The 15627-nt window shown below is 32.6% G+C and overlaps 1 protein-coding gene across 1 annotated transcript; it reads left to right on the forward strand.

Annotated features, from left to right (window-relative positions):
• The first annotated feature begins 1165 nt into the window (after positions 1 to 1165).
• LOC111698930 (uncharacterized) lies at positions 1166 to 9393 on the forward strand. The gene is made up of 12 exons (XM_023469406.1): positions 1166 to 1325; positions 3127 to 3152; positions 3470 to 3564; positions 3644 to 3700; positions 3776 to 3812; positions 4232 to 4291; positions 6560 to 6656; positions 7061 to 7088; positions 7849 to 7900; positions 8409 to 8486; positions 8899 to 8956; positions 9320 to 9393. The coding sequence occupies exons 5-12, from the start codon at positions 3783 to 3785 to the stop codon at positions 9376 to 9378; spliced, it is 462 nt and encodes a 153-aa protein (XP_023325174.1). The 5' UTR covers positions 1166 to 1325; positions 3127 to 3152; positions 3470 to 3564; positions 3644 to 3700; positions 3776 to 3782; the 3' UTR covers positions 9379 to 9393.
• Positions 9394 to 15627: the final 6234 nt, after the last annotated feature.

Raw genomic sequence — 15627 nt, forward strand, 5'->3', positions numbered from 1 at the left:
ATAATCAATAAAAACCAAAAAATTTCATTTAATTCATAATAATGTAATGTTGACTTAGTACTTGTCCATGGTATACCTTTAAAGTACCCCCCTCCCCCTCTCCCCACCTTGATGGATTTTGAAAAATGTCGTTTTTTGTTGTTAAAACAAATATACAAACAAATCACACAGACACACATATTTGCGAAATTCAAATATAATATTCAAGTTTTCACAAAACATTTTGCAGATCCAAAATTTTTGCTTATAAAGAAACATCAGACCAACAGCTTACTTTAAAAAATGTACGAAAATTTGTCAATTTTAGGTTTTGTATGAACAAATGAAAATAATATGTAAAAAGTCTAAATTTGAAAAATACGGGATATCGATTTTTCGGCTCATCTACTTCATACTTAAAGAAGCAATCTAAAATATAAAGCTTTCTAATGTTACCATGATTATGAAAATTTAATTAAAATTGTTGCCTCAGTACCCAATACTCCTACTGCAAATTTTTGTTTGGACACCCTGTATATAATATATATCTACATAGATTTTCCATTAATTTTATAATGTAAGCACTTCTTTAAAAATTTCTATATTTCTTATGTGTTCCCAAAAATTGTAAAATACGACATTTGTAGAAAAAAATTGAATATCCTGAGAAGACGACATTTCATTAGAAAATTACTTTTTCTTGTTGCCTGTATTTTCCCCATATCTGGTGTTTTATCCTCGATTAGACCTTTGCAGAGCACTACCCCGAATATATCAATAAACATTTCTAAAATATGTTTTAACGTTATGCTTTCCAATTACAATGTCAGTCAGACAAAATCAGTTTTAACCCTGTTATTTAGTCAATAGAGCGTTAAATGATGAAGTGTAAAAACAGAAAAAAGAATATATAAAATTGCACTGATTTCACTAAAAGATTTGCACTTTAGTCTTACGTTATCACTTTTATTTATAGTTTTTTCAGACACAGAATTTATGTTGACACATATGACTTATAAACAGGTGTACTAAAAGTGAACGCATCTATTGTACTTGACTCACTTGACAACCTATTTGTTTGTAACAAACTCTGATTTTCATAATATTTTTTCCACTTGATTTTTTCATCTAACAGACTTCATAGTTACAAAGATATTGAGATTAGAAAATCATAGTTTGTGACAAAGACTCAAATTTCTTTCTATCTATATATTTTAGATGTATAGACAAAGAAACCGAGAAAGCCCGTAAACTTGAAGAATCTGATCTTGGTATACGTATTGAGGATTTTGTAAGAATTGGAGAAACTTATTGTTGGCATCTTGACAGTGTTGACGCATTTACAGGTTAGAACAGTTAGATAGAGTTAGGAGAGTTGGATAGAGTTAGAACAGGTAGATAGAGTTAGAACAGGTAGATAGAGTTAGGAGGGTTGGATAGGAGAGTTGGATAGAGTTAGGAGACTTGGATAGAGATAGAGGAGTTGGATAGGAGAGTTGGATAGAGCTAGCAGAGTTGGATAGAGTTAGGAGAGTTGGATAGAGTTAGGAGGGTTGGATATAGTTAGGAGGGTTGGATAGAGTTAGGAGGGTTGGATAGAGTTAGGAGGGTTGGATAGAGTTAGATACAAGCTGCCCCACAAAAAATGTTATTTTAGACATTTTAGCACTCACCTTTATTTTTAGACATTTTTAAAACTTTGGACATTTGATTTGAATTTATATAATAAAGCTGTTTGCTCATATATATCTATATATAAATTTGGCTTGTCTGTATGTTTGTCTGTCTGTCTGTTTGTATCCAATAAACGTCAAAACGGCTGAACCGATCGGGCCCAAATTTTTTGTGGGACATCTAGGGACCCCAGGGAAGGTTTATAAATGATAGAAATTTTAAATATTTGTCTCCATCAAAATTCGATCTTCATTAAATTTTTTAAAATTTTGAAAATCCACGAAATATTTTGTGAAAATCCGCGAATTATTTTTGTTTTGTTTTCGATGTACACAAAGAGAACATGTTCACAATTAATTTAGAAGATGGGCGCGAAGCGCCCTCTAAGTCTAGTATATATATATATTAGCTAAAGGTGGCAAAACGGCTGGACCAAATTTGCTGAAATCTTTTGAGGGAACACATTGGTACCCTTGGGGGTTAACATAGACTAAAAAATTTGAACTTTTTTTCAAAATTCAACGCCGGGCACTAGTGGATTATGATAAGGGTTTGCAATTACACAAAAATGATATGATGATAATTAAAATAATAATTGACTTTAAGGGAGTGTTACCGAAAAATAAAAGGGGGTATAGGCTTACGACGAAAATAAGCGCTTTTGATCACTACTAATCTTACTTCTATCTGGAGAAAATTGTTAAAAACGACTCATGCTGAAGAACATAGCGTCCATACAAATTCAGAAAGTTTCAACATTTAACTCGGATCCTAAAATAATCAATTTAATTCTAAACAAATCATTCAGATATTACAAAAAATAGTCTTCGATTATTTATCGATGCATTTATATATAGTTAATATTTCATAATATTTCTGATTTTGTTCTTTAAATAATATTTCGCTGGCGCTGGATTTCCAAATATTCCTGGAAAATATGAAAATGTTGTTTTCATTATCAAAAATCCTCGAAACAGGAAGAAATGTTTCTAAAAGTTACTAGCTGATCATAAAAAACTAAAAATAATATGAAATACCATCTATATATAGATTTACGATGTACGACTTGTGGTTATTTCTTTCCTGCATTGTAAACTAAGGTCTTGACATTCTTCAAGAATATTTCCCCATTTTTTAGATTTGTTCAGAGGATTTGCTTTTTTTAGACAATAAAGAAATTTCATAAAACGATAAGTTCAAATACAACTAAGACAAAATGTCAAATTTTAAAATGAATTAACTTATCTAATTTTTGTGCTAAATAACTCTAACTGATATCAATCGATTGAAAACTGTTCCATAGATTAAAAAAAATATCTAAAATTTCAAAAATTGATTCATGATGATCGTGCTACAATGCTTAAAAGAGCATTTTTTTCGGACACCCTCTTAGTGTAAAAAAACTGTTTAAAAAAGATTATATTTTGTACATATACATGGAATGCATAATAATGATTAATATAATTGTTTTAGGTGCAATTGCAGAAATAAGCGTAGATGTAAGTTGTTTAGTTAAAAGATAAATATATTCTCACGTTTATTTGAACAAATTTAAGTTTAATTAATTGCTAAGGAAACTATAGTTAGTGAAATTAAAATGGAATATGTAAGCTAATGCTTTTAAAATCAGCTGATATTTGTTAAAATAAAAAATGGCGGAATCAGCTGATATTTGTTGAATTGAAAATTGCAGAATCAGCAGATAATTGTTAATTGAATGATGGCTGAATCAGCTGATATTTTTAAAATCAAAAATGGCGGAATAGTCGATATGTGTTAAATTAAAGATGGCGGAATCAGCTGATATTTTGTTCAGGGTGGTGTGACAGGACCAACCAACAGCGCCATAATAGCGGAGCAGTTTAGAAGATTAAAGTTTGGAGACAGATTCTTCTTTACTCATGGATACAGGTTCATAATCAAAATGTCTTATTTCAAAAAAAAAATCTAAAATAATATTTTAATTTTTTTCTTAAATATCGATGTTTAGACTGAGCGGGAAAAGAGAGAAAGGGTTGGAATTGATTGCTAAATCCCAGGTATTGAAGTAAGTACGAAAACCATTTTAAAAATAATTTAGAAACTATAAAATTTCTCTGAAATAAAATTTAATATTTGTTAGGCAATCCATGGCCTCAATTTTGTGTAACAATTTAAAGGTAAACATTCATAAAGTTTTAAAGATTGTTTCTTTAAAAAATTAAAGCTATAAAGTATTTTTTTCTTTTCTGAAACAAGTAACTAAATTTTCTCTTTGAATATGTTGTAAAACGTGAAAAAAAAGTTCATGGATTTTATAAAAAAAAAATCGTGGATTTTCAATCATTTAAGAAAATTGAATTAAGTTGGAGGCTATTTTTTGAAATTTTGATCATCCATAAACCTTACCTGGGGTCATGTGAGGTCCCACTCAAAATGTGGGCCGATCGGTTCAGCCGTTCATTGTATTTGCAAACCCCCCAAACTATTCAAAGGACTTGTGCAAAAATTGCCGGCGAAAAAGAATGACTTTTACTTCATTTAAATCAATTTAAATTAGTTTAACTTTCTTCAAAAGTTTCCAACTCTGTTCATATAGAGTTACACTATTCCCGCGAGAGAAAAGAAAAAATGGAGAATGTTAGAATTTCCATTCAAGGTAATCTACTCTTTAAATTGCTCAACAGTCAACAATATAATATATTTTTTTCCAGGAGGGGGGGGGGGGGTGAGACAGTTTATCATAAAACAGTTTTAAAATGATTAGTTTTTTTTACAAAATATCACTGGACTTGGAGAAATGAATTGAGTCTTTGTCACAAACTTAATTTTTCTCATCTCTATATCTTGTAAACCATTGGATGTAAACAGAGTTAGATTAATTGATCTAAAATTATTTAATATATAAGAACTGCGACGTTGGATTCTAAAGACATAGGGTTAGAAATCAGAGTTTGTGGCAAAGACTCAATTTCTTTGCTTTCTTTCAGTCATTTTGTAGAATATTTTTGTAATATTTTACATGGAAATTTTACATGGCTAGTTTTAGGTATTTAATTAGTTTATTGTCGATTTTTTTTTTTACATTTATTGTCGTCATTATCAGTTGCTTACCACTCTTGGAGGGTACGGACCTCTCTCATAGCAGCTCCTGACTGTACAGTTTGGCGGAGCGCTATGTTTAGTTGCCCATGACGTATCCTAGAGGGGAGTAGCAAAACATAGGACTTAAATAGTTAACAAGAACTCCATCTTTAGCTTTGTTCATATCAACATCTCAGCTGAAAGAAGGAATACAAAAGTATAACCCCTGATCGTGTAATATTTAAAGGCGTGGTCCTTTGTTCTAATTTTCAACCCTTTCTATCTACCTGAAGCAACCTACTAGAATCAAAGCAGAGTAATTAACCTGAACTGATTCATTAAGATTGGGCAGTGCACCCCAGATCCTTGAATAGAACAGACGTATGAGCCAGAGCTCCGTTTGTTCAAACAAGGCTGGGGGACAGGCACTTCATGGACAGCTCTCAGAAGGTGTATAGCATGTAGACTTATATGATTGTATCTAAACGATCATATCTTCAGGAATACAGAATACAGAAGAATACATCAATAAACCATTAATGAGTCTGATACTCAGGTTTATGACGGATCAAATGGATATCATGGAAGGGACAGATACAATGGATGAAACAAATAGGTTAGAAACAGAGCTGTGTGGTTCTACCTCAGTACAGCTAGTTCAACTACCCACACACTCTAATATTCCAGATGTTTCTATGGTTAGAAACACTGGAACTGTAGAACAGACAAGAGAATCAGAGAGATGTAGTTCCACCTCTATACAACTGGTTCAACTACCTACACACTATAATATTTCAGGTGTTTCCATGGTTGTAAACACTGGAGACTCAGAGGATCAATACAGGCCCATGACCCCAGGTGAAGAGGAGATCATGAGGATCTATGAAGATGGGATATATCGAGCCCCAGATCTGATAGAGAGAACTGGAGGATTATGGATCACTGGGAGGATCTCACCTTTATTGGAGTCCGCCGTATTTGCACCAGTGGATATGACCTACCGAGGATACCTAAAAGTCGGATTGAAAACCTAGAGACACAACTCAGAAACAGGGGAATACTTTTAGGTCGCTCAGAACCACCCAATGGAGCTTTGGAGATAATAGAGGAATTGAATAGACTCAGGGAACTCCGGGTCATCCGGAGAACTGAGGTGATACAGCAGGCTACACGGTGGGTTCGTACACGGGACAATGTAATGACTCCAGGAGCTTTGTAGAGACTTGCTTAACCGCTGAGGGACTCTTCCTCCATAAGGGTCGGTGGAGACTTGCTTAACCACTGAGGGACTCTTCATATTTAGGAGTTAGTGAGACTTGCTTAACTGCTGAGGGACTCTTCCTTATATAAGAGTTAGTGGAGACTTGCTTAACCGCTGAGGGACTCTTCTTATATAAGAGCTAGTGGAGACTGGTTTTACCACTGAAGGACTCTACAGATATATGAAATATGATTTAATATAAATAGATATTAACAGATATATTTGTACCAATAAAATGTGTAATGTTAAACCCACTTATTCAAGACCTTGAGAGATAGATATTATACACAAGATGAGAGGTTTGGGTAAATTTTGGATTGGTACTGGGACCCAAGACGGATGTCCCAGCCTGACATGGAATCCATTTTCACAAAAAACAATCTATGAAATATTCTGGTCATAGGAAACTATTATGTGGATTTTCAAAATTAAATGCTTTTAACCTCCTCGGATACTAAACGAACACTGATGCATCTACTCTTGTTTACAAATTCCGCCCAGAGAGAACTGATTTCAATATGTACGCAGAGTATTCGTGACCGCAATTAACTTTCCTTGCATTAGTACCTTGCAATTGATCAGGTTGGGTCACGATGGTTGTCCTGTACGAAAATATTAAGAGATGCTGCAATGGATTTTAAAACTATGGCTCGAGAAATCGTCAATTCTAGAAAGAGAAGTAAGAAAAACTTATTTTTTAAATTTACTGCTTTGAAAAAAAAGAACTGATTACTCTAATTTTAACTTGACTTTAATATTCTAAGCTTGCAAAGATATTAAGATAAGATAAGAACATTTGAATTTGAGGCAAGTGTTCAGCTCTTATAGAGACTTCAGCCTCAGGGGCGAAAAAAAGTCAAGAAAAAAAACTTTCTTTGGCGTATTTTTTAATTTTGTCTATTTTATATTTAGTTTTAGCATTTTGAATAGAAGTACCGCTTATAGAAATTTTGTTTCTAAAAAAAGAATGTAATACAATTATACAATTATACAGTGCTAAATCTAACAAAGACGATATATGGACACTACTGAGAATCTTATTTAACTGAATTAAAATTAAATTTTATTTTTTTTATTTTTCAGTTGAGTCAAACTGTAAACAAGGAAATGGGTAAAAGTTTATAATTTTTTCATAATTTAAACATATTTTTTTATTTAAGGTTAAAGAAATTTTAGTGTCGAAGAAATTTTTATTCACAATTTTTATTTTCTTATCTGGTGAGAACAAACAATTCAAAGAAGTATAACCGATTGGGCCCATATTCGATTTTTATAAAATTTTGGTAATCCACGAGTTTTTTTTTAAGAAATCCGCGACCTTTTTTTGTTATTGTTTAACAATGTAAACAAAGAGAAAATGTTTAAAATTGAAATAGAAAATGGGCGGCATGAAAGCATACTCTATATATTTACTTATAGGTAATTTCCTAGAGAAAGTATCTAAACTTAACCTCCGTGGCCGCAGCGCTCGGCCCAGAAAGTGTCTTAACCTAACCTAACCCTGAATAATAAAAAATAAGTAACAATAAATTTGCTGAAAAATAAGTGGTCATGTACAAAATTGATAGGATGGGGCGGGGGCGCCGGGGCGGGGAGGGGGGTCACAAAAATCGTTCTCTAGGACAGACCCTACTTTGTTTGGGTGTCTGTCTGTTTGTATCCAATAAACGTCAAAACGGCTGAACCGATCGGGCTCAAAGCTTTCTTTTGAAATTACTTGAAAGATATTAACAAAAAATAGAATTTTCATTGAAAATGGTTTCAAAAGTGGCTTTTAAAATTGTCCGGGCTGGGGAGTATTGATTAAAAAAACATCTCTTAAAGGAATGTAAAATTGTCTAGTTTTGAAAACTAAATATTTAATCCTTCAGGAGAAACGCTAAATGTAATGAGTGCACTAATGATGATGATTGTCTAGATGAAGTACGTTTCACTTTTTTATACTTTTTCTTTCGTATATTATTTTTCATTTTAGAATAAAATATGTTTTTTAAAATTAATTTTTCTGTCTGCCTTTATCATTAATTTTAGAATTAGTTAAAAGATTGCAGACTCTAATAAAGTATATTTTTTGTCCTGGTTTTATAAAGTTTGCAATAAAAACAAAAGGTTTGGGCCAATACAAATTTTTGACTCCAGAGCGATGTTCTCCTGTTATAAACCTGTTAAATACTCCAGAGCGATGTTCTGTTATAAACCTGTTAAATACTCCAGAGCGATGTTCTCCTGTTATAAACCTGTTAAATACTCCAGAGCGATGTTCTCCTGTTATAAACCTGTTAAATACTTCCGGTCTAAACCTCCAGAATGAGAATAGCCTTCAGAAAGATTTTAGCCTTCGAAGCACGATCTGATCTTCTTGAGCAATTTTTACTCCTAAAACTATATTTACCCCTCCACAGACATTTAAAAAAAAATGTTTCCTGTTTAGTATAATGAAGATTATGAATGTGTGGAAAATGAATGCTTACTAAAATCGTTCACATGTTTCGACAACTTTGATTGCGATGTAAGTATATTTATTCATTTTTAAAGATCTAAATATTTATTCTCGTAAAGCTTTATGTTTGAATTATTAACAAACATACTCGGTCGTGCTTTACAATGTTTTTTTACAATACTTGTTTATAAATTCACATTAGATATTTAACATATTTGATTCAAAACTTTCTTTGTTGGATTTAGTTTTCGTAATGTTTCCCTTTATGAAAGAACAAGACAGAGCAAGGGTGTAATATCTTTGGTGGCGAATTGAAAAAAAAATTAAAGATCATTTCGGAAGAATTTAGAAGACATTTAGAATATGGGTGCTCATGAGAAATCATATAATGAAATGGGCTTAGATTATACAACTAAAACAATTTTAAGTTTAGTTTTGGAGCTAGTTAGTCACCAAATTTTATAAAGTTGCATTATTTAAGGTGAATGAGAGATGTGTCGATGAATTCTGTGTCAAGAGAGAAAAAAGAAACAACAGAGGTTTGCCAGTTTTTTATGAAAAATATGACTGCTGAAATTTTTTTAAAAGAATATTTCAAAATAAAAGTTTTTCCCATAAAGAATATGAGGTTTTGCCACAAACACAAATTTATCTATCACTATATCTTTGCAATCCAATGTCGTAGACCTTTGATATTTGAAACTGTTAATTCTGTTAAATCAAATGGTCTAAGTTTGAAATATCAAAGGTTTGCATATTCAGGTTGCAAAGATATAGGTTTCAGAAAATTTGAGTTTGCGGCAAAAACTCAGTTCCTTTGAGAGAGGCATATAATTTTTTTTTAAGTGAGCGTTTGAGAATTTTCTTTAATATTTCCTTTTTTTGCACTTTTTTTGCAACAGGAAGAGGAAGAGGAGGAAGAGGAGGAAGAGGAGGAGGGGGTAGGGGTGGAAGGGGTTAAAGAATAACAAATTATAGTTGAAGAAAAAAGAAAAAATATATTATATTTATCGCAATTAAAAATATTTTGTACTTTCAAGTTTTTCAGAAAATAAAATATTACTTATCTTAATACACATATATACATATATATATTCGATATAACACTTTTAGAATTTCACGCTTTAAGATTAGTCCAAAAAGTAAGGATTCCCATTTCTGTTCAGCTTTTCTACTCTTTTAGGTCTGAACTCTAGTCTGAGACAGCTATCATTTATAATGTATTAACTCGAAATTTCGCTTTAAATTTCCTTAAACTAAACCATAGCTCAATTTTGTGAGGGTTCTCATAGCACATGTATTATGGTTTACATTATACATCGTTGACCGACCTTTCTTCAAGGTTTCAAGGTTTAATTCATGTCAAAAGATTAAAAAAGATTACGTACAGTCGTCAGTGAAATCTCATTCGTTTCGGGTAACCCTGTATAGATCCTATTCTGTTAAATCTGTAAATTTCAGTTTTTATTAATCCTATTCCTATCACGATCTTTAATTCTTTAACTTTAGTTAGATAAATCAAGTTTCTGACCAAACAAAGAAGTTAAATTCTTCACTAAGTTAATCGTGTTTGATGGGTTTGATCAGAGGGAATAGAAAGGATATAGAAGCAACTCGTTCTTAAACATTCTCTTTGGTAACATACTTACACAGCACAATAATCAGTGAAAAAATCACATAAGTTTTCTTTAAAAAAATCTCCAAACCCTTATTTTATAAAAATCCCCAATAATTCCTCAAAAAATCCTCAAATTTTAATTTTGGGCCCTGACATTTAAAATCTGATTTTTCTAGAAATAATACAGTTTAAGATTTTATTATAACCATCTTAGTGGAAACATTCATTTTTTGAGAGAAATTTTCAGACATTTTCAAAAAACTTGAAAAGTCCTTGAAAGTGCCATACAGCCACAACTCCACTTAAGCACTTCTAAAATACCCGAATGTATACCTCTTGAGGATAAAGTATACTTAAAGTTTACCGAGTCCGAATTTAATGAATTTGAGCCGTGTCTCAAATTCGCCTTAAACTGGTTTCAATCAAGCGCCGGCTTAAAATTTTAAACATTGTATACAATTTTAAGTGGAACCAACCATGTTTGGCCGCGTCTTAAATTTAAGCCAAAGCTCAAATTCTTTTAATTTGGCCTCTGGATAATTCAATTAAATGAACTCTGGAAATTATTCATCAAATGTTTGGACAGCCTCGACTTTAAAGTGTCGCAACGCCTTGGCCTAATAAGTTTTACCTTACCAAATTTATATGATTATATACTTATATAATCATATAATATTTATTTTTATATTATATAATTATTAATTACAATGCGCTTGTTTTTTAAATTCAGGTTAAAAGGAGTAATTGGCAAAATAATGGAATTTGGTTGGCAGAGACCGGAAATACAGATACAGGGTGTCCCAAAGCATGCTTATGGTTACTAGGAAAGCTGTAATTCGTAGAATCGTTCAGTCAAAGACGAAATTTATTTATTCTCAATTTTTACCATATTTAATGGGTCCCACTATCCAAATGAAACAAATATTATGATCGAAGAAAATCCGCGAGTTCTGTTTCAAGAAATGCCGCAAGTTTTTATGTTCTGTTAGAAGTTCGAAGGAAGTTAAAAGGGAAAGAAAAGACAAGAAAATAAAGAGAGAGACGCGGATCGAGATGAAATAGAAAATGAGGAAAAGAAGACAAAAGCTAAAACATAACATTTACATATTTCCTAGGTTAGCGAAGACATCAACAGTTTACTTTACATTTTAATCACATAGATTTACGTAATGGGATACCAACCGTGGAGAAATGCATATACAAAGGAATTGAGTCTTTGCCACAAACTCTGATTTTCTAATCCCGATTTCTTTGCAACATAAAGTCGTCGACCTTGGATATTTCGAAATATGAGGTCTATTAGATCAAATATAATAAGTATTAAATATCAATGGCTTACACCATCATGGACGGTGGCAAAAATACAAAAATACAAAAAGTGTTGAAGAGTTACTTTAAAGATGATTCAGAATTCTGTAGCAGAAATGCACAAGTCACAATTGTAGAGAAACCAAAAGTCAAAAAAACTAATTTTAACAGTTAAAACCTTGAATCGGACATGTCACTATTCCCTTTAAAGTTTATAATACACAAAACAGATCAATTAATAAGTTTCTGATAAGATCTGCGTAATATGTGAGCTTTCTTAGAGATTTCAAAATAATCTCTTTTATTTCGCTTTTTATATCACAAAAATTATAGTTATTGATTATACTATAGACATGAAAAGAACTTAGTATCAAAAAGCCAACATTGAGTGGAATAATGAAGTATGGTTGTACACAAAACTATATTTACATTTTAACACTTCAAATGATTAGTGCTGGACAGACTAAAGTTGATCTAAATACACACAACATTCGCCTGAGGAGAATGTATTTTCATTCGACCCTTCTGATCAGATACTTTGTGAGAACTGGCTTAGTCCTGGGGCATAAGATGGTCGAAGACACTGCTTTCTACCTTGGCTCTTAAAATGCAGTTTTACTCCTTTCTCCGCCTTTTAACCGTATCAACTTGATATCTACCAGATAAGAAAGGGTTCAATATCCTTGCGGGTTTAGCCTGTTGTATACTGAGGCTGCAAACATACTAAGGGTTCAATATCCTCTTGGGCTTAGGGTAGATTGTTTGGCTTTATTCTTGGATTGGTTTGTTAGGCTTTATTTCTCTGCTTGGGAGCAATGACTGTACGGTACGAGTTGAGAACCCTTTTCATTCAGTGTGACCTTATTAATCCTTCTTCTCTAAATAATCCTCTTCAGTTAGAGGTGATACTTTTAATCCTTCTCCTTACTTCTCAATAATCCCCTTTAGTTCAGAGTGATCCTGTTAATCCTTCTCTTCTCAATAATCCACTTTAGTTCGGAGTGATACTGTTAATGTTTCTCATCTCAATAATCCTCTTTAGCTCGGAGTGACCCTATTAATCCTTCTCCTCTCAATAATTCCTTTAGTTTGGTGTGATCTTGTTTATCTCCTCTGTTTCTTGTAGAACTTCTTTCTATTTCCTCATTTCCTGTAGAAACCTTGAAACTTGTCAAGTGTTTCTTTAATTATTCAGATGTATACAATTACATTCTTTACTGGCTTCTTCACAGAAAAAAGGATAATAATAAGGTTCCGAACGTTTATTTCTCCGAGTCTTCAATCTAAATAATCTTTTATAAGCCCACAGAAAAAGCATTGAGTGATAAATCATACAAGCACAGCAATAAATCAACTCAGGCATTAAAAAACTGTGGAATGGAACCAATACATTACATTATAAGATACCAACCATAACCGAACATAAATAAGCAAGATTCATATAAATATAAAGCATAATTACCGCAGTGATCCTAGAATTTCACACGGTTTAATAATAAACGATCTTACATGAAAAACAAATATATACTAAGGTAGAATCTGCCCGCTTCCACGCAGAAAACTTGCGCATGCGTAGTCGGTCTGGAAACAGCTTCTAAAACTAGTTTTTTACAATACGTTCTGTACAGATCCGCAGGGAGAACTCAGGGATTCACAGGGGCATCACATAGACTTTATGAGCATGGCTCGCGTAACACTCCTAGTATCCAGGTTTACCTAGGGAACATTATATTCTCCTAGTATCAAGGTTCACCTATAGAGAACATTATATTCTCCTGCTCCCCGGAGAATAACTTAACTATTCTCAGTTTATCCTGGCTATAAGTTAAATTTGTATTATATTCTTAGAAATAAATAAAAATATTTATTGGAATTTATTACAAATCCTAATATACATGGAAATTATATGACAATAAGATAAAATACAACAATATTGACAAAATTTCGCAGGAAAAGTATTTTACAATGTTTAAGTAAAGTTCTTTAAACGCTTTCCGTAATACGTTAACAAATAAGATACTAAAGGAATTGAGTTTTTGTCACAAACTCAAATTTTCTAATCTCTATATTTCTGTAACCGGATGATTTAAACCTTTAATATTTCAAAAATAGATTATTTGATCTAACAGAATTCATAGTTTGAAATATTAAAGGTCTACAGCATAGGGATAAAAAGATATAGTAATTAGAAAATCAGAGTTTGTGGCAAAAACTCAAATCCTTTACTAAATATTACCAACCTATGATTCCCCTAATAGAGGAACGTTAAGTTACTTAACGTCCCTTGGGAAAATTGGAAAATTAAGAGAAAAAACCACTTGCTCTGCGAAGTGTTCCTACAGTTTTATCTCAAAATACGATATAACTATTTTTTCGGGAAATTAAAAATTTTACTTGACCACGGGCTTTCTCGATCCATTTTGGCAAAGTAAAAATCCCTTAGATTCCCTGTAAAGTTAAAATGTAAAGTTTTAAAAATGTTTAAAAAAATGGTTAACAATAAAAAAAGATTCCCACAGATTAAATTGATAAAAGTCCAGTCTGAACCTCAATACACTCGAGTCTTTCTCTGCTTGAGTCTAACCCTCTGCTGAACTAAACTCGCGGGCTGTTACCAGAAAAATGAATATGTCGGGTATTCAATCCTTCAGATTTGTAAATTAATATAGGGTTATTCACAAAAATTAAGTCTTTAATAACGACATAAAGCTCTATAAGTGTACGGATCTGAGGGTTTGAAATGTACTCATTCCTGATATAAAGAATATCGAAGAATATATTTAATGATTTAACCAGTTTAAAGCTTTAGGAAACAATGAATTTAAAGAAAAGACTGAAAAAATTCTACACAGTCGTCTCTAACTATAGTCACATTCTTTGAGTGAAACCCTGTATATGATTCACCGACACAGGGTCAAACGACACTGGGTCAAACGACACAGGGTCAAACGGCAAAGGGTCAAAAGTGCGACAAAGGGTCAAATGACAAAAGGTCAAAATGATAAAAATATTTTTTGATTTGAATCAAAGGAAACTCGCAACTTTAATCACAAAAATCCGCCAAACTTTTTTTAAAATTTAAAACTTTAGTCTGATTCTGGATTCCATAATGGTCGGGTTGGCAACATTTATTGCTGCAAGACAAGGTGGTAGGATCATTGTAGATGAACAGGGATATCATTACAAGAAGACCAGTGTAAACAAGAAGACGGGTGTAAGCTATTTTTTGACCCTATGTCGTTTTACCCTTTGTCGTTTTACTCTTTGTCGCGCTTTTGACCCAGTGTCGTTTGACCCAGTGTCGTTTGACCCTGTGTCGTTTGACCCTTAGTCGGTGAATCCTGAATATGACTAACAAACATTGATTACAATATAATTGATTTTATTAAAGAATAAAAGAAAATGCGTAAAACAATTCTACGATCCTGCTCACAGCTGTAAGTTGTTATAAAAAACAATATATGCGTGTGGACGAAAAGTTAATTACAAATATTGATTACAATGTTAATATCTAATTATTTATCTAGTATAGCGCCTGCATCCAGAATCAAGGTATTGTATATACGGGTTCTCTCTTTCTCTGTTCTCCGGTATAGAGGATGAGTACAGGTGTTCTATAGGACGCTTATCTCCGGGTAATCAATAATACTTCTGCAGGTGTCAGATCCATATTCCACCTTGCTCCGGTTTAACTACACACGAGTATCATAAAGATAAGAAATACAAATGTAACATCCCCTTAAAGGGACTGTGCGAGTAATCTCAAGTGACACCTCAAGACCAAGGTGGCAAAGCCCGATTAAAAACGGTATCAATAAAAACTTTGGCTGGTAGATTAATATATTAAATAATATTTTAAATTTTTAAAACTAATTTTGGTTTCTCGAGAAAAGCAACTTGTGCATTTCGTTCTACATCAGGAATATATATTGGAATTATCAAAAATAATCACTTTTAACCCGGGGAAAACTACGATATCTTCTATATTGGTCGGACAAAGGTTTCAACGGCACCGTTGTGAATCAGGCATTGCCATCTTTGCAATGAGGGTCCCATCGAAATTACGCTTACAGTCCCTTTAAGGGGCCGGTACAGTCCTTTTAAGGGGCCGGGAAGAGAGGAGAAGAACTGATTCTTCCCAGCCAATTATATTCCCACTTGCCTCAAAATTAAGAATATTTTAGAACTTAGATACAAAATACGAACTGACGATTTTGATGGTTATTATCGTTAGAACTGACAAGGGTTAACCCAGACCGAAATTTATTTTCAATAAATGTGGAA

The sequence above is a fragment of the Eurytemora carolleeae genome, unplaced genomic scaffold (genome assembly GCF_000591075.1).
Source record: "Eurytemora carolleeae unplaced genomic scaffold, Eaff_2.0 scaffold129, whole genome shotgun sequence".
In the NCBI taxonomy this organism is placed as follows: Eukaryota; Metazoa; Arthropoda; class Copepoda; order Calanoida; family Temoridae; genus Eurytemora; species Eurytemora carolleeae.